This window comes from Pagrus major, chromosome 6 (genome assembly GCF_040436345.1).
Source record: "Pagrus major chromosome 6, Pma_NU_1.0".
NCBI lineage: Eukaryota > Metazoa > Chordata > Actinopteri > Spariformes > Sparidae > Pagrus > Pagrus major.
Window position 1 is genome coordinate 33903741 of NC_133220.1, and position 22650 is coordinate 33926390.

General features: G+C 38.7%; 1 protein-coding gene across 1 annotated transcript; it reads right to left on the reverse strand.

The window, feature by feature from the left end:
* Positions 1-106: 106 nt before the first annotated feature.
* Positions 107-16708, reverse strand: wnt7aa (wingless-type MMTV integration site family, member 7Aa). Its single transcript, XM_073468332.1, has 4 exons — positions 16638-16708; positions 16023-16249; positions 13137-13408; positions 107-586 (listed from the first exon to the last, which is right to left on the reverse strand). Exons 1-4 carry the CDS (start codon positions 16706-16708, stop codon positions 107-109), a joined length of 1050 nt encoding a protein of 349 aa, XP_073324433.1.
* Between the last annotated feature and the right edge of the window lie 5942 nt (positions 16709-22650).

The window sequence follows — 22650 nt, forward strand, 5'->3', positions numbered from 1 at the left end:
ATACACATACACACATGCACACACCCACCCACACACACACACACACACACACACTCACTCACACACTGTCTAGCTGTGTGTCTAAATACACGTCCAATAAATATTTCTATTTACAGGTATACACCTCTGTCCTCTCACTGCAGGTGTTGCATTTAACATAACAGCACCACAGGAATTTGCAGTTGCACTGCCAAACGCGGGAGTATTGGTGCGTGTTATATCCTCGACCGCAACACATCAGGTCACAGCTGTTGGGCTGCAGAGCCGTTTTGTTGCAAAGGCGACCCTGTGTTCCCATGCTGCCGGTCAAAGAGTCGGCCTCGCAGTAGTTGGGCGACCTCTCGATGTAGACCAATTCCGTGTCCATGGGCTTTCGGTATGAGTGGGGTTTCTTGATCTTCAGGAAGGTGGGGCGCTTGTTGCGGCTGGCTCGTACAGGCTCCACATGCACGGCCTGGTTGTACTTGTCCTTGAGGATATATCCCAGCTGACGGAACTTGGGGAGCGTCGTCCAGCATGTCTTGGTGGTGCAGGATCCTGACACACCATGACACTTGCACTCCAGTCGCATGCCCTTCTCCAGGACCTACAACATCGAGGAAAAGTTCAGTTGAAGCAAGGTATCAAATTTTAATCTGTAAAGTATACAGAGTTACAATTGCCCAGTTGAAATTTGGTCAAATGTACTTATTTTATTTATTTTTAGATTAAAGTTGTGTGCTTTACCCAATACATTGTGTAGCTCTAGGATGTCTTCTTATGAAGTTCTATCATTTAATTTCTTACAATTTGTTGTTGTTTTTCAATAATAAGCAGGTAAGAAACGAGATTTCATAAATATACTGAGTCTAACATATTGCATGAATAGTTCAACAGGTTGAGACAAAAGTTTTCTAGCATTCCAAATGAATGTAAGCATTCCAGAGATCTCAGAGCTGCTACAGTATGTTACCCTGTGGCTAGTAGCTATGTATGTGCCATTCTTTTACAAGACGGGTTGAGCTTAAAAACACTCACAGATGCATGGAAACTTCATGCATATTATTTTATTTAGTGATATGAATAATAGACATCTTTAAAACCTCTGACACTTGAAGGAAAATCATGGGAGGTATCATATTTATATTTCAGCAATTTAGTGGCATGACAAGTTAAGTATTAAGCATTTAGTACAAATATCAGATGTAACCAAGTATGACAGATACAGTATCCAACAGAAATGTAACAAGCATGAATGTGATAGTAAGGAAACAAGCAACCATCGGTACATACATATATGTTTATATTAACAAAGACACACACTACACATTTCTATATTCATTTTACACAACTGATTTGTTCACTAGTCATGAGGAGAACAACTCAGTCTGTCTGAAATATTTTGTCTGTCACTCCAGAGATTTGTTTAGTCATAGAAAATAACCCTGACAATGTTGTTGTGATGTTATCAGGCCAATGTTATTAACTGGGTTGTGGAGTTTGAAAGATGTGAATGCTTTAAAGGCCCTTGTATACAAAGCGAAGAAAATCCCAAGAGTGGTCACACGGAAGACCTTCACCCAGGACACTGGGGTTTTTGTCCTGTGTGAAACTAAACGTTAAAAAATATTTTCCTTAACACCACCAAAACAATCGTTTTCTATAGTTAAAGCTGCTGTAAGTGTTGTCGTCGTTTTAGCTAATTTCCTGTCCGTTTTTCAGTTAGCAATCCCTCCTCCCTCCTCTCTATGTCACCACATGAACGGTAATCACCAGACAAAGTAGCAAACAGGCAGACAGGATCTCTTCTTCATAGAGTTCTTGATTTGATCACATATTATACAATACACAGCATACATTTAACTCATCCCGAGGGAGCAGTGGGCAACTTTTGCGTCTAGGGACCAACTCCAGATCTTAGCCAGCACCTCTGACTGAATCAATGCAGTGTGCATGTTTTGATGGTGGGGTGAACCGGAGTACCTGGAGAAAACCCACGCAAGCACAGGCAGAAGATGCAAACTCTGCACAGAATCCAAGACCTTCTTGTTGTAAGGCAACAGTGCTAACCACTGTGCCACCGTGCTACAAACCCATGTTCCTTTAATGTTTTTACATGCTGCTGCAAAAAAAGCTCAGGAATCACTGATTCAGTATAATTTATATCCTGGATAAATGTATCAAGTGATAGTGTCACACAAAGTCATAAACTTTACATACAATATACAAGATTAATTTATTATCATTTTACAACACAGGGTTGTATAAGGAAAAGTAGTCTGTAGACCCCTAATCTACTATTAAAACAGAAATCATATAAGTGGATAAATAATTAATTAAAACAATTAAAACATTTTTTTTAAATTAATTTAGTTAATTTGTGCTGCAAATTGTGTTTTTAACATTCGATGTCTGCCACACATTTGCATTAACGTTCATGTCTGCAAACAGAGTCACAAATGAATGCATCTCTCTACAGAGCAATCTGCTATTTGTTTCCATGGATCTGCAGTATCTTGACCAACTGCTTTACTATGGACAACAATAATGGAAAAACAGGCAGAATGACCACAAAACTCCTCTTAGTATGTGGTTACACTAAAATGAATGTGTAAAGGTGATGAATTGAGACAGAGGCTTGGTTAATTTACAAGTTCTTGTGGTGACTGAAGAGGCAGTTTGGTCTGTCAACACATTGAGGCATTTACAACAAGCAAACTGGCAGTGGTGATGGGCCCTTTCAGGGATAGAGAGGAACCTTTCGGCATGTTTAGTAAAGCAGCCTGGATATTCTCTATGTGCCTCGGGCTGAATGACATCAGCTTACCCTCCTTCCTCCTCACAGAGTGGGAACCCTCGCTGGCATTAGAGAAGCCTCACCCTGCTTTTAAATGACTCCACTGTGATGTGGCCTCAGACTTTCTGGAGTCTCATGGGGTAATTGTCGAAAGCCTTGGGTGCATAAAGCTTAGTATGGTCATGCCCCCGAGACCTGACAAACATTTAATTCATGGAGTTCAGTAGAGTGAAATGCCAATGAAGCTGCCATTGTTTGTCTAACAGAACTCCTGTAAGCCGAAGGTTGGCACTCAAAACACACACTGACATCATCTCCAATTTAACATGAAAACCATACTACAATAATTACAGAGGTATCAGTTTAGTAAGTGTATATTAAGAGATTCACACACACTATCGCATTCCACCTGATGCCAGACCTCAAATATGAGGACTAGACTGAGATGAAAGTACTCCTCTTTCCTCCTGAATGGGACCAAAACCTGTCAATGTAACACTGGCATGAAATCTATCTAAACATATTCACTTCTCAGCTTCTCAATTTTTATATACATAGCCCTCTAAATGTACATTCTTCTTTAAAGAGAATATACCGTAATAAACCGTTATACTGTAAACACTGGAGTGTGCAGTGCATATGTTAAATATTTACAGTTTTGTTATGCATTTTTAAAAAAATGTAAATATGGTTTAAAATATGGTCTAAAACCAAGCAATACATTGACTGGTATAAATCAGAATCATAACTGCAATGTTAAAATGACTGATGATCTAGTGACCAGTGGGGTATCAATCTAACCATGATGGGGTCAACTGACGTGTTCATATCCATGCATGAAATAGGAATTAACAGATAATGAGACAAGATGGAGAGTAACTGGGATTTGCTTGTTGAATACATTTTGACTGCATGATCAAGCTAGCATTTCATAAAATTGCAAATCTTTCAACCAGTGTAGGGCTACAACCAACAATTCTTAAAGAGTACTGTTACTTTCAACATATTAATTATTAAAATGTACACAAACAGTTAAAGGTTCTCTGTGGAACTTCTGTGTTGTGCTGGAAGCCAGTTGTTAGTTCAAGTTAGCAGGCTTCATTTCAAAATTAAAGTTAGCTACTTTTGCTCTCTGAGAGAGGTGCTGAGACGAGGCAGTGGGGATGTTCATTGCTAAAAGACTTGCAGCCCTTTTCAGTGGTGATGTGGGTTTTTGTCACCTAATGAAAACAACTGATCCATGTTACATTGTGCCCTTTCATACATTGCTCAGCAGCCAAGTTATTCCTGACTTCTAGCTGATTGGATAAAACACAGAGCCTTGCGCTCAGCATGGATATTTTTTATTTTTATATACGTTTATTTGACATTATACAATACACCAAAAAATGTAGAACATGTTTTGTCATTGCTAATAAGCAAAATAAAGACAGAATTTTGAATAGTAATATGGTAGCTTTTTTGTCTGTTCAAAAAATGCGTACCGAACTGAACCGAACTGAAACCGTGAATGTACAAAAACCGACTGCGTTGTTGCATCCTTAATTTTTGCATAACTTAATGTTGCATGTTTAATGTTAATGTTCATTAGCTGCAGATGTTTATTTCAGCCTTTTAATTAAATCAAAACACTGTGGGTTTTTAAGCAGTGTTTTTTAGAACCTTACCTCAGACCTCCACTGATCTAAACGAAAGCCCTGATGGGCAAGTGAAGTAACTTTTTTTCTGGTGATCCATTTTCTAAGTCTGATCTAAATTGTTTTCTCTCAGGAGTATGCTACAACAGGAGTATGATTTTCAAATCACGCTGACCGCTAACATTTACAGATAAATTACCAGTGCACAGTGCAGCAGGCTGCAGATGTGAGGTCATCAGAGAGCAAATTATGCACACAAAAAAGATGAGAAAAAAAAAAAAAAAGTTTCAGCCACTGAGGGTCTTAAGGTAAAAGTAAGGACATGAAGTCAAATGAGTCATTTGATATGAGACATTTTCAGAAAGATAAGAGACTGATTTGGTCACATCTTTAAGCGTATTGACCTAATGTGATTGGACAGGGCCAGATGTGGGGGCGTTACACTGGGACTTGGGACATCTACTGTATACTGGACAAAGTTTAAGGACACTGAAACATGTTGACTACCTTTATATTTACTTTTTGGCATAACGGTCATGGTCTATTATGCACATACACACAATTTGCAAATGTATTTTCGAGATTATTATATAATATAGGAGACTAGAAGTAAACAATATAATTTTAACTTAACAGAGTATAATTATCATGTAATATTTTGTTTACACTTAAGAGATACAAACTAGGAATATTGTCCTGGTGTATATGTGGCATTTTATCTCATCATGATGATTTGTCTTTTCATCACAAATACAGACATCTGTTCACCTCTTTACCTTTTCCCAAAGAAAACCATCTGTAGTTGAAATAATCATTTCAGCGGGATCCACATCAAATAAAAGACAGCAGTGTGCTTGGTGATTTTTCTTTTTATTTGTGAAGTTACTAATGATTCAAGTTATTTTTAGTACTTTCATACGCTACTTTAAGTAGTTATTTTGATCACTACCTTTACTTCTACTTGAGTAGGCCTACTTGTTTTTGCAAAGTAACAGTACATATACTTGAGTACTGTTTTTGGCTACTCCACCTACCTATTCCCCCACTGTCTCTGCATATTAATCTGACAGCTCTCAATAAAACAGCTAACTGTGTGGGAGAGACTAAATGAAGAACAGACATGAGGAGAAACCTGACTGTGGATTTTTCTCACTAAAGAGTATAACAGAATCTTAACAAAAAAATGAAACCAGGTGGCAAAAAACTTGCATGTGTAAAACTGAGTTCTTTTGGCGAGGAATGTGTTATAATTGGCGCTAATCTGCCATCAGTGTCATTGGTGGAATATTATAATATCAGCAAGTCAAATCAAGCAGAAACATTTAATGGCCTCATTCTGATATATGAGCCTTTTCATGTTATACATCACAGTTTATGGTTATGGTTAGTGTCAGTTGCAGCAGTTAGCATGCAGCACTTTTCTTATGTTTTATGTTCAAAGTCATTATAACACCAACAGTAGTAATTACCAGGGGGCTCCAGCAGGGGTTGTTGAGCTGCGTTGCAGGAAACCTGGTTTCATCCCTATAGTCATTATACACATGATCTGAGGAGTTTGTGTCCGTGAATCTTTCATTCAAACACTCCACTTTCCACGTGACTATGTTACATAAACTATGATGTAAAATGAAATGGCTCATATATCAGAATGAGGCTGCATGACATTTTTTCCCTGTCATTATATGAGAGCATGGTCTTTCAATTTGACAGCATGATTAAATAATTTCCTAATGATTTTTTTTCCTCAAAACCCTGCCCTCACACTTAAATATCCTCTGCTTGTGTTTAGAATTGCTCTACTTGTGCTCAAATTGTATGCTTGCACCCAGGTCTCACACAGATTTTGTGCGCTCCAGTTTTAGCCCTTCTCAGGCTGCTTCTCTGGGGTTGTGAAACTTCTGCTCTCAGATCTCTCCAGTCACTGCAGAATTGCTTGACACGCATGTAAGCAGTGCTAATGCCGGCAGCTTGGCTACTCAAACCTGTTTACATGGACGCTGAAGTAAAAAGCAAGACGTTCTGGCACACACATGCACTGCTCAAGCAGCCAGTGTGTTCAGCCCATTAAAGTGTTCGGTACGGGTGGTCACTCTTCAACCTATAGTTTTTTCCAGCCCTAAAAGTTAACCATGGGCAGCACAGCTTTCTCTGTGAAAGGATGCCATAACAACTGGAGTTAGAGATGTATGTAACTACATTTACTTGATGGATATGCCCTGTGAAGTAATGATATAGTAGATGGTAGAACTTCAGTTATTTATAGGCTTGGCAATGCTGTATAACTTTGATTAGCACACAGCAGTTAGCTTGCTAACACAGCTATTGTGATCCACTGAGTATTACTGTGGTACTAGTAACAATAATGATGCAGCAAGTGCTAAACCAGTGTAACATCTCTGGGTCATATACTGTAGTCTTTCACTGTTTCTTGCATACAGGCCAGCACATCACTACAGTTACCTGCTACAAGAAGAAGTATACAACTGGTTGTCATGGTTTGAGTTTGTGGTTCAGTTAATTACTGTTTTATTTTGAAGTTCCCTTCCTCATGTGTCATGTTTTCATCTTCTCTTTGTCTTTTCCAGTCTTTTTTCCTGTTCAAAATATGTTTCATTTGTTAATTAGTCCTGTTTATTTAAGCCTGTGTTTCTCTTTTACTCATTGTCAGTTTTTCTGTTTTGTCATGCTTTTCAGTCCTGTGTCCTGTTCCAGCCTGTGTTCCAAGTGCTTCTTTGGTTTGAACTATATTTAGTTTGGGTATTTTTGTATTTCTTTAGTTCTCTGATTTTTCAGAGAACTAAAGAAATACAAAAATATGCTTCTTGTGTTTTGTTGCCTTTTGTTGCAATTTTTGTATACTTGGACTTTATATTTTGGAGTTTGGATTTATTGGATTTTGGACATCAGCTTTTTGTTAATAAAGCTCGCTTTTTGTTCAGTGACCTGCCTGCCTGTGTGTCTTGCATTTGGGTCCTCTTTTGTTTAAACCATAACACTGGTAGTCTGCATTTAACCCATCCCGAGGGAGCAGAGGGCAATGTACACCTCCAGGGACCATCTCCTGATCTTAGCGAGTGGTGGGGAAAACCCACTCACACATTTTATTTGATATTTTTATGATTAAAGTGCTTTATTTTTAAGGAGAGCTTTGTTCATGTTTAAATGTAATAGTAGCCCTGTTTTATTTTTAAAAAATAGGTTTTTGTTATTTGACTGTTAAAACAGTCAAAAAGCAAATTGCATTCAGAAGTGTTAAAAACATGGTTCATTTAACATTCTGACTATGAAACGTTTTGCTAGTAATCTTTCCTACAGAGAATAATAATGTAAGCAAAACTTTCTGTTTCACAGTCAAACTTTATTGTGGTGTTAATATTCTATGCAGTATTTTTAAAGGGTATCAAATATTTAATCAGCAGCTTTGACACACATTCAAAAGCAGAAATATGGCAATGATTAGAAAACAAGTAAAAACTTCCTGAGTATATATACTGTGTATATACTTCCACAGTATAGTCCTCACAGTAGCTAGAGATACTTACTGAGCATTTTTCTGTTACTGTAGGCCTATTAAATAAGTCTTTCCCTCAGTTATGTAATGTTCTGTAGTCACAATAACACACAGGGACAGCGGCTACAGTACTTGCTACTAGTGTTGATTACTTTAGTGGATTGGTTAGTTAGTTGTCTTTTTAACAGAAATTATTGTTTGATTAATGTTTTACCTCATCTGTTTTACCCACATTCTGGTAATGAACTAGCTGTAATAGTATAATATGATTACTGTTATAGTGTGCTATGCTGCACACTCATGCCAACAGTTTACCTCTGTAATGTTAGCTCCTCACAACAAATACTTTATAATGTGACTTCACTGGGTTCTGTAGGTCACTTCTTATGAATATATCTGTAAAGACACATGTAAAAAAAACACCATTTGTTTAGAGAGTTATGGCATCAGTAAGCTACTAACCTAACATTATGTGACAGAGAGACATACATAATGGTAGCATTATTTACCTGAGGAATTCGTCACAGAAAACTTTAATCTTGATTGCCAGCTGTAATGTGGATTCATGAAGAAAAGAATGCCAAGGTCTTGAACAAGTGCTGTCTGGTAAACAGGCCAACAGTACAGCAAAACATGTTTCAGCAGCACTCAGCACAAGGACGTTACGTTAAAACCTGGATACAGTGTTGGAGGCGGAGCCCCATTCATTCCTATGAAAGCCACTCAGTGGCACTTGAAGCAAAAATAGCTCGACTTCCCAGCTAGAAAATTATCTGCTGTGAGCGTGTGCACTAGAGACTGCTGCCGACCGAGCCGGCTAAAGAAATAACATAATTAAATCATGCAGCTCTTCTATACTTTCCGATTTTTATTGGACCAAATGGCTCAAACAAATCATTTTCTGGGGGTTGTAACATATGTATCCCCGGTTTTACAACTGTTTCTTTCCCAATGTAAGCTTCTGGAAAAGTGTTTTTGGGCCCCAGTACATCACGTGACATTGTAATTACATGGCCACTACGCACGTTGGCTTCAAAGCCTGGCGCTCGTCCTGGGGGCTTGAGTCAGCAGCATTCACTCTCTCACTCTCTTTCTACAGCTTCTCAAGTCGTGTCTGCTCTACAACAGTGCCCCCTAGTGGTATATAGTAGCAGACATATACAGTGAATGACGGAGCACAACACCGGTGTTGTTAATTTCTCTCGGATTTCAAAGTAGACTCCTACTCAAACATGTGTGGTGGTAAAGGGCGGATATCTCACTTCACTATAGGAGGGGACAACAACGGGGCATTTTTTCAAGAGCAATTCCTGAGGGGGACACCAAAGCTGCCATCAAAAGTACTGTTTAGTAGCAAGAAATGTGCAACAAACTGGTACTAAATGTATATAGAGGAAACACTTTTAAACTATACTGAATAATTGAAAGGTAAATAACTTAAGGGTTGTACCAGCATGTTAAAACCTTTAATATAACTATATCAATAGTCAAAATAGTTATAAATGTGCTCCTCCGAGGAGTTTGTATGTTCAAACAGAAATACCACAAATGGCCAGAGGGTGGTAATTACAGAAGAGTATTAGGGCCAGGGGTGAGAAGGGAAAAAATGTCAGGAGGAAGTTTTTTTATTTCATTATGCACATCAAGAAAAAAAGTAGAAATGTCGAGAATAAAGTCAAAATACAATTTTGTGAATAAAGTCAAAATGTCAAGAATGATGTTTGTTGACATTTGACATTTCAAGATTAAAGTCGACATTTTGAGACTACATCAGACAGCGCATATGACTGCCTCATAAACACAGTGTAGTTGTCAGTATTAGGACTTTGAAGAGATTGTGCCGAAGACTTTGTCTGTTCAGAAGGAAAAACCACACAAGCATGGAAGAGGTGGCCGCATTCGTGCAAGCTGAAATTGAAAGGATGTAGTAATGGCAGAGACCGGATACTCGGGCAGCTCGCATAGCTGTCAGTTGCTCCCAGGTCACTCCCCTAAATGGATTTGAGGGACCAGAAGTGCATAACGAAAAAAAAACTCTCATTTTTTTCCTTTATCCCTGGTCCTAACACTCTTCCGTAGGTAATGGTACACCATATATGGATATAGTTTTCCTGATCACATGAGAATGGTGTGATCTCATCCAACAGAATCTCTTTGAGAAATATCATGAAGATAGTTTCAGTATGAATTTGCTTTATAGTCATATTTTTGGATACATTTATATAGGCATTAAATATGTGTAACTGGTCTAATCTCTGTGTCAACTTCAATAGCTTTGGACATATCATTCAAAATAAGTTATAAAAGCAGAGGAAATTAATAATCCAACTGAATCCAAACAAAATATTATTCAAAAGTATTTATTATCTGAAGTGCCTCTGAAAAACAACTTTTAGACATTTATGCTATAAGGTGAGTAAAATATGCACTTTAAAATGACTAATTTAAATTATTAATTGTAACTGTATGAGTAAAATAAAATTAAGTTGCGTAGGTTATATTCACCTAATTATATTACAGAAATATTGCTGTTATCATCTACAAAAGCCAGTATTTTGGTATTACAATTCACCTTCTTAATTTAACCAAGTGTCCTAAATTAAAAATTCACATCTGGCATTTCTAACAAAAAGAAAACCTGGCATTCTATTGGCTGGGGAATTTTTTAAGGATTATTGCACAAAAAGGAGAGAGTGCAAGAGAGACCTGAAAGCAAAAGTTTCACAAGCGCAAAGAAGCAGCCTGGTTGAGAGGAGAAGGGCGGAAGCTCAAAGCGCACAAAATCTGTGCGAGAAAACAGTGTGCAAGCATGCAGTTTGAGCACAAGCAGAGCAGATGATGTTTGAATGTGAGGGCAAGGTTTTGAGGCGAAACTTTTTTTGACCCGTCATTTGGCTCCCTTTGTTTGTCCACTGGTAAGTGACATCAGAGTCTGGCTAATGTACTCTCATAGGGTCATGGTCCTGGGTCCGTCTGACTGCATCTTGTCAGACACCCTTACCCTTGACTGTATTTGACTTTTGTTTTGTAAATGACTGTAGGATCTGACCATACCTTGTAGCTCCTGATTTTATTTGTCTAACCATTCATGAACTCTCTCATTGTTTTACTGACTATAGTTTACATGCCTTTATTCCCAAAAAGACAATATTCCTACCAAGTGATTTACATGACTGATGAATATTCCACTAATATAGCATTCAGATTTGCCTGACTCAGTGGCTTAGTGATCACCCCTGAACTAAAGACTCTGTTGGCTGTAAGTGTGAATGTGTTTGCCAAACAACATGCTCTGATCTGATATGTTGGATCTGGTTTGACAATGATGTGACCAATCCACATTAACACAGTTTCTTTTTAGTGTCATTATAAAAAATCACTATTACGCTACCAGTTACAATCATCAAGTTATGGCAGGCTGCCAATTCAGTTTTTGGTGACACAATAATCCCTCTCTTAATGTTGCCTTACATAAAACTGATCCCAGAAGTCCTGTACAGTGCAGTATACAGATTTGAGAATTAGAAAAAAGAACATTGAGGTATCAGATCGGTACTCAGTACTCAGAGTTGAGGTATGTGAGAGACAGGGTTGGGAGGGGTTACTTGACAAATGTATTCCGATACAGATACAAATTACCTGTTAAATGTAGATGTAGTCAGTAACTGAATCAAAGTATTACAAAATTAGAATAGTGTAACGTAATTACTTTCCATTGCTTTTGGATTACTTCAATACCAAACACATGCAAGTCAATCACATGACTTTTATTTAATCTTAATAACAAATGTATTGTCTGTAAGAATACACACTTGTGTATTCCGTTTCAGTTGAGACCAGAGTGAGATGGTGTGTGAGACTCATTAAGTATTGTCACGCTTGCACATGTGCATGGTTACAGACTAATATATCATTCTCAATTTTAAAATTGTAATCCAGTTAGTAATCCCCTTTTATACTGAATGTATCTGTAATCGAATTACATCTTTTTTCTGTAACTGTAATGGTATACAGTTACCTTTTTTTGTATCCTAGTTAAGTTATCCTGTTACATCTGTTCCATTACTGGTCCCAAGTCTGGTGACAGATTGCCACCCTTACGGAACATGCACACAGGTATACTGAAAAATATAATGTAACATTTTAAAATACTTTTTTAATATATGGAAGGAGTTCACATACAGCAGGGTCCAGAAGTCTGAGACCACTAGACTAGATACTTCTATTTCGCATTTGTTTTCAACGTAATACTATTCATCGGAAATGATAATATCAGATTCACAGTTTAAGTCAAAAAATTTTCAAACTGTACATGAGTTTCAGAATATCTTAGTGGTGATTTATCTTAGTAGTTAGTATTGAGAGTCTTGTGTTTATATTTAGCAAATTCTGTGTGAGGAAATTTGATGTGTTGATCTTCTGATGGTGTGGTCTGGGTACAACTGATCCAGTTTCTGTAAAACGTTTTAGAGTTCAATACACTACCTCCTTAGAAACCTTTAGTCTAAACATGATTTGTCGCTGAGAAAGACCCTCTTTCACAATTTGTCTCCTGACACTTGGATTTACCTCTGATTTATCAAACTTTCTGATGATTTTTAGGCGTACATGAGATTTTCAATGTGGTCTCACAAAATATTATAGATTATTTATATATTTTGTAATCCATTGGTAATATATACTGATATGTATTTGAAAATGTATTACTTAAAAAATATTTTGAATATATTACTCAATAGTATACTTTTGGAAAATATATGGTAATAATTTTACAATATATTCAAAACAGCAATAATTAGTTTATTTGTCAACATATATAGAATGTCTCATTTGATATAATTAAGAATACATCACAAGTACATTATTTAATACATATTAAGATAACACTAATTCAAATTTAAGCCTGTGCCCACTCTTCATATCAGTGTAATATATTATTATGAGCTGAAAATATTGTCATCAAACACAATTGACACAAAGTATATGTCAGTTGGATGTACATCATGTCCAGGATGTACACTGCCTCTCTGCCAGGGCATGCTGAGATAGCTCTTAAAACCATGGACAGCAGGTAAAGGAGGGCGTATAGAGCACAGATGCCTCAGATATTCCCTGACTTGTCTAGGTTTTCTTTTTATCTTCTTCTTTCAGATAATTGTTGGATGTGTTAAAATACATTTTTAAAAAATAGACTTCAGAATAACAAGCCTACCTTGCGTCCCACTTCATTATTATGTAAATTCATGAGCGTCCTGGCATTCTGCTTGATCTCCCGCGCATCCACAAACACCTTAGAGAACCCCAGGCCATAATGGACATCGGCAGAGCAGCCGCCCCACTTCCAGCCCTCCTCCTGGTTGTAGAAACCCTGTTTCTCCTTGTCACAGCCACAGCCGCTCAAGCTCCCCTGGGTGCAAGCTGCAGTGACTGCATGGGCGACCCCGGCAGCAATGATAGCGTAGGTGAACGCAGCCTCCTTACTGCCTGCAATAAAAAGAAAAGACATTTTTAATCACAATTACAGACAACAGGATTCACTATTTCAGGCACTGTCAAGCCTCCTTACATACCTGGCATAGTTGCCTCAAAGCAAATCATAAAATACATGAGCCACGCCAAATCTGATTCATTAATCAAGCTCTGTTAAAACAGATAAACTTCAGGATGAAGTGAATCATGCAGAAATATAAAGTAGAAGTTTGGAATGGAAGGTAGCTGATCTGAGGGAAGCAGGTCAGTTTCATTGTCTTTATGATGAGCTATGATAAAAGAACCTGCAGGATCCTGACTGCTCAAGAGTATAATTTAACACATTTACCAACAGTCAATCTGCTGAGTACTTTTTTTTTTTTTTTTTTTTTTTGGTAAAGATATTTTTCGAGATCATTCAACGGGAGATAAATCATTACATGTTTAGGCATCATTTTTGGCCCTTGTCCCAGACGCCGTCACACTCGGATTCATCCTGTGGAGGTGAATCTGAGAGGCATGCGGAGCCTCCCTATATGGATGGATTTCCACTCCATAAATCTGAGTGCTTCGGGTCAACTGCGTTTTTTAATTAAAATGGAGATAATTCCTGTTAGAGCGCACATGGAAAACATCCAGAAATTACCATAAGTTGCAAAAGCGCTCATTTAAGTCCTCATCTTTAACAGTTAAACTGCCATACAAACATACTTCACACACTAAAATGTATGTGTGATTGTTGAGCTTTGCAGGAACAAGTGGATATGATGCTCACATTCACCTGTCATTAAAAGGACAATCTCAAAGTGCAAAGTAGATAAAAGATCAAACACAGAATCACATCTGTAAACCTGAGATATTAAACCACTTCTCTGATGTGCCTTTATACCCAGGAGAAGCAGCCAGTACCCACAGAGAGTTACTTCAAGTAACCGTCTTAGTGGGTGGGGAGGATACTTGATCCTAATGCCAAAATACTGTACATTGCTGCATCAGTGCCAACAACAATCTTAAATTGATGTATTCTGTCAGTTATCAGTGTTCCAGTCTGCTGAAACAAAACAATGGATTCAGACAGACTGTGTGCAGGGCAGCTGGACCTGAGCAGCGCTCAAGCTGACCTCCTGTCTCCTGGAACTCAGCCTGAATCTCATCTACATTTAGGGAAAATTTGGATTCCGCAATACTGAAATGCTTTTATAAAAATCTGATGATATGCATCAGGAGCTCAGTTCTTGCCTGAAGCAGCGGCCTGAAATCATTCTACATAAAACGTCCCCTGCCAAAGATGCACAACCTGGAGGTAAATTTGTAAACCTAGGAGAAAGTACTTGTCTGAACATGAAGCTTTTAGGGGAAAAGTATTTTATGAACATACATGAAGGTGGTTTAGCTGAGAGTAGCTAAAGAGCATGTTGGTCTGCATGTGGAAGAAATCCATTGACTTACAGTGTATATTCATTATAAAACACTGATATGTTACAATCACAGATCGCTTCATGAATTGTACCAACAGGAAGCCTTATCACTGTTTATACTGTCCTGTGTCATTCACACTCAAATTACACATTTTGCAGCCTCTAACTGTGGATTGGAAGACTCATTCAGACTGTTCTCATATTTGTTTCAGCTAATACTATAACCACCCCAGCCAATATAATACCAGGCCGTCGCGCACAATGCAGCAATCAGCAAAAATTAAAGGCTCAAACAAATGTGAGCAGTAATCCTTGATGACACTTGGCGTAAAAAATGACACCCAAGATCTGCATCTGCCTGTGAGATGACAGGGTGAACTTAAAGGACAAGACAGTGGAATACCAGTGTGCTAAATATGATTCTCCACTTATTTCCGCAGTCCTGTGTTTGGATCAAGTATTGCCTCGAGCCTTATTCCACATGCAGGACCAAATCTGCGGCTTATTTTCCCACCGAGAGCAGATGCAGGGAGTCTGAGCTTCAGACTTACAGACATTCGTCAAAGTGTCAGAGGTCGAGTACCTCAGGGGAATGCCTATTTTGGACAAATTATAGCAATTTCCAAAACTATTTCATGACTTCCTAAACAGTAAAGACAACATACAACTCAATACATGACAAAAACATGGCGTGTTGACTGATCTGTGTGCAAGAAACAGACAATTACCAAGCTGCTGCTGTACTATTATGCAGCAACTTAGAAAGGAAACAGCTTATTTCTTAGTGATAACTATTCTTTTAGTTAAAAACAATCTTGTGAGTGCTGTAACTATGAAGATCAAGGCATGCTGACATGTTTCAACAATGTCTTTTGTGGCACTTTGGAAGAAGAACTCAATTATGAGGTGGTGCTCTCAGATTAATAAGCATTGTTTTTAGCTTACTTATCTTTTAAAACAACAATATTAATTATGTAGTAACATTTAGATTGATACTCAACTGAGCTGTTGCATACACTGCAAGTCATATGAGAATAAAGTGCAATAACATTATTTTAGAACTAATATAACGTGGGAAAATACGGAAATGTTATAGCCTATAAAAACCCAGGGTTTGCACAGAGAAACACGTAATTCAGTGAGTGAATATATGTAGGAGACAGGTTTTCCTTGTTGCACAGCTTGTTAAATTGAAATCAAGTCCAACATACCCACTCTGAGCTCTTTCCCGAACACGGTCCTCTCTCCAAGGGCCGAGCAGTTCCAGCGGCCGTGTCTGAACTGAAACTGACATTCATTGATCCCCATCTGAACCCCTTCTCCGATCACTATGATCGCGTCGGGTCGGCTCTGACAGATAGTCCTCTGACGGGGGGCCAGGCCAGGGATTTTATTACAGATGATGCTTGCTCCCAGCGCAGCCACCGATGACAGACCCCTGCGGTGAAGGTGAAAGGTTAAAATATGGCATTTTCCTTGGAAGTTCTGCAGGTGTTTTAATGTTTGCTCTCTGGGATCCCTCAAGTGAGAAAGTAGACACTGTTCTGACTTCTCACACATGTATAATAACTGCGATATGGGGTCTAATGACATTCCACAATGGATGTAATGTAAGTTTACTGAATTTAACTCTACCCCACTTGCAGGGGAAAAGCCAGAAGAACCCCGGACATAACTGTGTGGGCCCCTCGTTTTGTTTGCTTTTTACAGCCTTTTAAAGTCTATCATGGTGAAACACATTATTTACATCTCCAGTTGGCTCAATGTTGTTCTGCTAAAATGTGTGAAAATGCACTGTCCACCTGTGTGACATCCCGAAAACTCACCCGATTTTCAAATACACTATTCCAAGGCACAGGAAAAAATGGAAAATCCAGCGTCGCGTCTTCCTACTCATGGTGCTCAGCCAGCTGCTGTGTTAATGCTCTGCCGCTGCAAAAACCAGCCTTATTGCTCTACCGAGTCCCACAGGGTCTCCAGGTGTTCCGGGCTGCAGGCAGGGATAAAGCTCCTCGGAACAAACCAGTTTGTGGAAACACACTCGTTCTAATCTCATTTGGTCGCTGTCCGGTGCTGTGAGCCAGTGCTGCAGCATTGGGTCTGTTGTTTCCAGGTGCGCAGCTATGCTCCTCAGTGATCCGCCGGAGTGTGTGTGTGTGCTGTTTGTCTACCTTTTCTATCAGGGCGTGTTCTGCAGAGGATCTGCCTCTGAGCCGCTCAGCCTGCAGGTACACGCTCAGCTCATCAGTCCTTCTGTCTGACACACGCTCACAGCTGCAGACCTGCGCACAGCTGAGACACTCGCATGTCTTCTCCTCTCCCGGACACTGGCTGATCCATGTCTGGTAGACCACCAACCACTGGCACGTTTTTATGTAGTTTCCAACAATGAACTCCTTCCACAGATTCACTGTTATCTCTGAGAGTTTTGACCGCCCTCCATCTGGATCTGATTATATTTCATGTGATGCGAGGTGAGCTTCAGTTGTAAAGAATGAATTGTTACATCAGTTGTGAGTAGATAAGTACATTTTAACGTTCTCAAGAAAAACACTGAGGCGCATGTCCCTGAGCATGGCAACTTTATAGCCTACTTCTAATACTTCTACTCTTCATGTTCATCTTATTAAAGTATTATGGCATCAGTAGTGATAAAAATGCCCATTACATAAGGTCTGTAAAATGAGCTAAAAACAAATGCCACCTAACATGGTAATACAGCAACACAGTTAAATCAGTTTGAAGTTTAAGTTCAACCAAAAATGAAAATGTAGTATCTTTCTTTTATCTTTCTACTCACCATGCCCACTGACTCAGCTGAAAACTCTAAGCTTCCACACACTTGGATTGCGTCAGACGAGCTGTATGAAGCCATCTGATGTTTTTGTTGTTTCTCTGCTTTAAAACAGGAGAATGCTGCAATACTGTTTTGCCGTGAAGCTTCAGAAATGTTTTGTGAACTATGAAACTTCACCTGTCTTGTTTCAGTGTGGAGGCGAGTGGATAATGACTAAATCCCTTTTGGGTGAACTTCTTTCTTTTAAAAAGAAGGAACGATCTACTTTTAATTACTTATAATACTATAAGTACATTTTCATTGTATTTGTTGTATTTTATTGTCATATAGCCTAATATATGTGTAAAATGTAAAATTGCGTTTTCATTTAATTTCTGGTATTGCTACTTTTACTTAATGATCCAAGAACACTGATCCAAATCTGGATTATTATCCATGTATGTTTTCAACAAGCTTACTAATGTTGTCTGCCAAACATCCTCATCTTAAACACTATCAAAAGGTAAAATGCTTATTAGGATGGACAGATTAGACATATCACAAACGAATTGAAACTAGGGGAAATAAATTCAAGCCATGAAACGCTTCAGCTCAACAATAACAGGAGTAACATGTAATTAAACATTAGATATCATATATGACGATCATTTTTCAGTGATTCACACAATTCATGGTGGTTTTCAGTGTAAGGAAGATGGTTTGAGTTGAAGGACTACAACACCATCTACTGACACAACTGTGGAACTACTACCAGTGTGTTCAAAAGTGAACGGCTGAATGAAGCTGCTCAGGCAGTGTGGAATCAAGAACAGTGAACACACCATAGACCCAGAAGAACCCATGCTAATCACACACCTGTCTGATATGACCTTTACTCTGGACAGAGTGGGCATGTACACACTGAGCTTCATTGACATCCTTTTCACTTACCAGTCAGTTCTGTTGCACTTGATAGTGCGAGACATCTTATCATACTTGACAGTACAGCAGAGTACAGCGGAGAGAACAGATCGGATCAACCACAAGTGACAAAACCTGTGATTGTTCAGGGCCTTTAGTTACAATCTTAAGGTACTTGTACTTTAATTTTGGAATTAATTAGAAGTGTTTAACACAGTTTGTCATTAGGTCGGCCTGTCTACGATAAGCAGTTAAAGTAGCTAGTTAAAACTAATGCCCTACAATACAACAGCCCTGTCATGAATCCTGAGATGCTTCAATTCTATATGTATAGATTGAGAGAGAGAACACTTTACTTTGACATTTGCAAGACTAAGCTACTGTACACCTTTTTAAGAAATGAGTCTGTACATCAAAAGGACATTTTAGTACAATGCAGATCAACAAGGTCCAGTGAAGTTTTTATGAAAGATTTTATTTTAAAAGCTCAATGAAATGTGACATGAGAAACGACAAAACAAAAGCAAATATCATTTTCATCAAATTTATATCATAGATAGAGGATTCCATTTGACCAACAAAACATTGAGGTAACTAAAAAGTAGCATACAAAAAACATCGTCAGAATAACTCTGAGCAAACAAAAAAACAGATGCACTGCACATTTTGGCGAGGGTTGTTTAAAGAGCTGTCTTTAAGAAATAATGGATAAACACCACTTAATACAAAAAAGAAAGTGAAGAAATGCCACTCCTCAGGGAAGGCAATAGATTGTATAGTTATCTCCCAAACAGGGCAAAATCTCTACCCTACAACTATACAATCTACTACCTCACACTGTGTGAGCGACTGGAACATGAAAACATTTTTGATCCATGCAAATTGTCAGAGTACTAAACTGAGATGCGTGTCTGCCACTTTGAGAAAGACAGTAAGTTGAATAGTTATCTCCAAGTGCGGGTGTGACCCTAAAACTATACAACCTACTACCTCATCCCACAGCACAAACAGAGCCGGGCAAGTTTTAATGATGAGGAGACGCCTCAAACCAAGGACATAGGATGACAGCTGACATCTTACACTGTGGAGACAAAGTCACATGGAGAGGTTAGCTTCTATGTCAATAATATTACACCTTAGGCAGGTTCTCAACAGGTGTGAACCAAACAGGGTATTTCAACTGTGTTCGGTGTTAATAAGCTTACTTTCAGCCCAATTAACAAAGTGGGAATAATACAACTGAGCTGAGTCCCTGGATGTTGAAGTTAATGACTCCCAACTAATACGTACTTGTGTGACCAGATTATCAATTTTACAGTAGATACTCAAGACTGCTGACGATGGAGATCAATCTGACAAACCGTAGTGTTCGTTTGAATTTCAGGACCAAGGACAGCAGCTGCCAGTGGGGTAATTTTGTGCTGCGAAACACACCAGACATCTGGAGGAAATATTCTGTTAACCTCAGCTGCCCACAAACCATTATTGGACAAGGCTGATTTTCACCATTAATCATTTAGTGTAGTGTTTCCCACACACACACTTTACGTTGGTGGGCCTTCCAGGTATATTAACAGCTGCCAAAGTATATTTGGTGACCATCTACTAATCGCACATATTCTGCATATTGTGATGGGACTGCTCCCATTTCTTGTAGACCAGGGCTCACCCGCATGATGCCCACAGTGAGCATTTGAGTCGACTGCAGGGCACCTGGACCGTTTCATAAGACATGTAACCTATTAAATGTATAGCAGTGTTTCACACATATAGACTGTATTTGGGTGGGCCCAAGTACATATCTTTTTTTTTGGGGGGGGGGGGGGGGGGGGGGGGGGGGCTTTGGGGTCGGCAATCGATTAACTAGTTGACAATCTGCCCTTGCTCTTCCACTCCCGTCTACTGACATTCGCACATGCTCTGCAGACAGAGAGATGCTCTGTGGTATTAAATGCAAATCTTCACATTTGAAGCTAGAAACCGCAAATGCTGGACATTTTTGCTTAGAAAATGAATGAAAAGATGACTACTGATTACCAAAATATTTTGCAATACATTTTCTTTCCATTAACCAATTAAATTTGATTGCAGCTTTATGTTTGAACAGAATTAAAAATGTGCACCGAGTGTTTAATGGCATATAGTTGGAAACAACTTTAAACATTTGATGATTTTAGGTGTACATTTTGTCTGGACTAAAGTAGACCAGGGTTTCTTGCAGCAGTACAAGAGATGCCCAATCTCTCCTTAACTAAAGAGCCTCCACGAATGTCAGAAGATGATAATACATTTTTATGAAATATCATATTAGGCTTGTAAAGCTTCAGGGAAAACTAGTATTATCTGTGTTACATTACACACCAAAGGTCAAGTTTAATTAGCAAGACAATGTTCAAATTACATTAACAAGGCAATGATATGTGTCATAGATCATATGACATGTTATAGCTTAAGGACTGAAATTGTGGATCTGGAGATGTTATTTTTTCAGACATGATTTTGTCTTCTTCAAATTGCTGACAAAACCAGCAATGTCCTGTACCTTAAGATATTTCATTTACAATGAAATACAACAAGGAAAAGTAGCACATCTTCTAATTTGACAACCTGAAACACAAGAACATTTGGCTTTTAATGAATCATTTAACCCATTCTCTGACATCAAATCTGAGGTGTTAAATGAGGTGATATGTTATTTTAGTGGACTGATTTTGGCACTTAAGCAAATTCTAACTGTTTGACAATGAGTAACTTCATGATCAAGAAATCAGATTATATTTAAAGAGTGATCCAATCAACCATGACCATTAAACCACATACATACGGTTGTTGCTACTTGATTCACATGTATCAAAACCAAATCACCTAAGACGGGGTCATTCCCAGCTGCCTACCGTCTCCATGGTTAGGTGCGTTGTATCTCTTGAAGCCTGTCCACATCCCAATCTACTTCAGCCTCCACGCATACACAAATGTTACTCGGTGCCCATTTGAAAGGAAGAAACCCTTCAAATCATGAACCTACTGCCTGCCCAGTGCCATCCCAGAAAAATATGAAAGACTCGTTTTCCTGCAGGGCTGTTCTGTTATGTTGTTTATTGGACTTCCTGTTAATTAGGGGATTTTGACAGATTTACTGTAAGTAACTCTTAACGTTAGATAGAAATCAGCCTGTATGCCTAATACTGGGAGCAGGACCGACACTCCTTCAACAGGCAATGGAGGCTGGCAAGCTAGTTCTTATAATTAGCCAACGTGACTGGGCATTAAAGAACTACAGCTTAAGTGGATAGTATCACCGACGGGAAAGTCCTACTACATGTATTAATCAAAAGCACATCTAATGTGCTTTAGTCGTTGCACCGCACTCTGCCGGGTATGCCAGTTAACCACTCCTTACAACTTGCTAGCTAGCCCTGTCGAGCTAACAGCGAGCTAGCAGCACGTTCCAGCATGGTTGTCCAGAAAAGCAAACGCAGGTAAAAAGTACAACAGCTGGCTTTTTTGCTATACGATAATACCAGGTGGCATTATAAAGTGTTTTAAATAGATTATGTCCGGGCATTGAGGTATGTGTATTTAGAAAAATGTACGATTAATACAGTCTACCCACCTGTCTGCCATGTCGGAATGCTCCTCCACCCTCCGACTGCTTCTTCTTCGTGGATTAGTGGCGCAGTTTACAACGTCTTTAACGGGCGCATTACTCCCCCCTGCTGTTTAGAGTGAGGACTACATCAATAACTCAAATCAGAATGCGAATGAATGAATTATTTTCTCAAGGTAAAAAAACAAACAGAAACATTACAAACAGCACAAGTCTACTGTAGTGTGACCTGACTATTTAAGCATATTTTTTTTCTTTTTTTTTTTAACAGATTGGTTGTCTGTATCTGCAACCAGAGGGAAGGAGGGTGAGGTGAAGTGAAGTGTGTAAATGAGGACTGGCAGGGTTGGGAGTGGGGACACCAATTATTTTAGAAGACATGCTAATCATTTTTTTTTTTTTTAAGGCACTTGTTTCTATTGCTGAGGGAGAGCATTGTAAAATAGCAGGTGCTACAATACAGGAGGATGGGTTCAAATATACTTTGGAATAGAAGAAGCAGTAGGTGGCATTTGACTGAAAGAGCCTAAGTTTG

Excerpts from the sequence above, each read along its gene's own strand:
- wnt7aa (XM_073468332.1), bottom strand. The coding sequence starts at position 16,708 with ATGAGTAGGAAGACGCGACGCTGGATTTTCCATTTTTTCCTGTGCCTT. Across the intron at positions 13,409-16,022 it reads CGGGAAAGAGCTCAGAGTGG|GCAGTAAGGAGGCTGCGTTC; the intron begins GTATGTTGGACT and ends TTTTTATTGCAG. Across the intron at positions 587-13,136 it reads ATAATGAAGTGGGACGCAAG|GTCCTGGAGAAGGGCATGCG; the intron begins GTAGGCTTGTTA and ends TCGATGTTGTAG.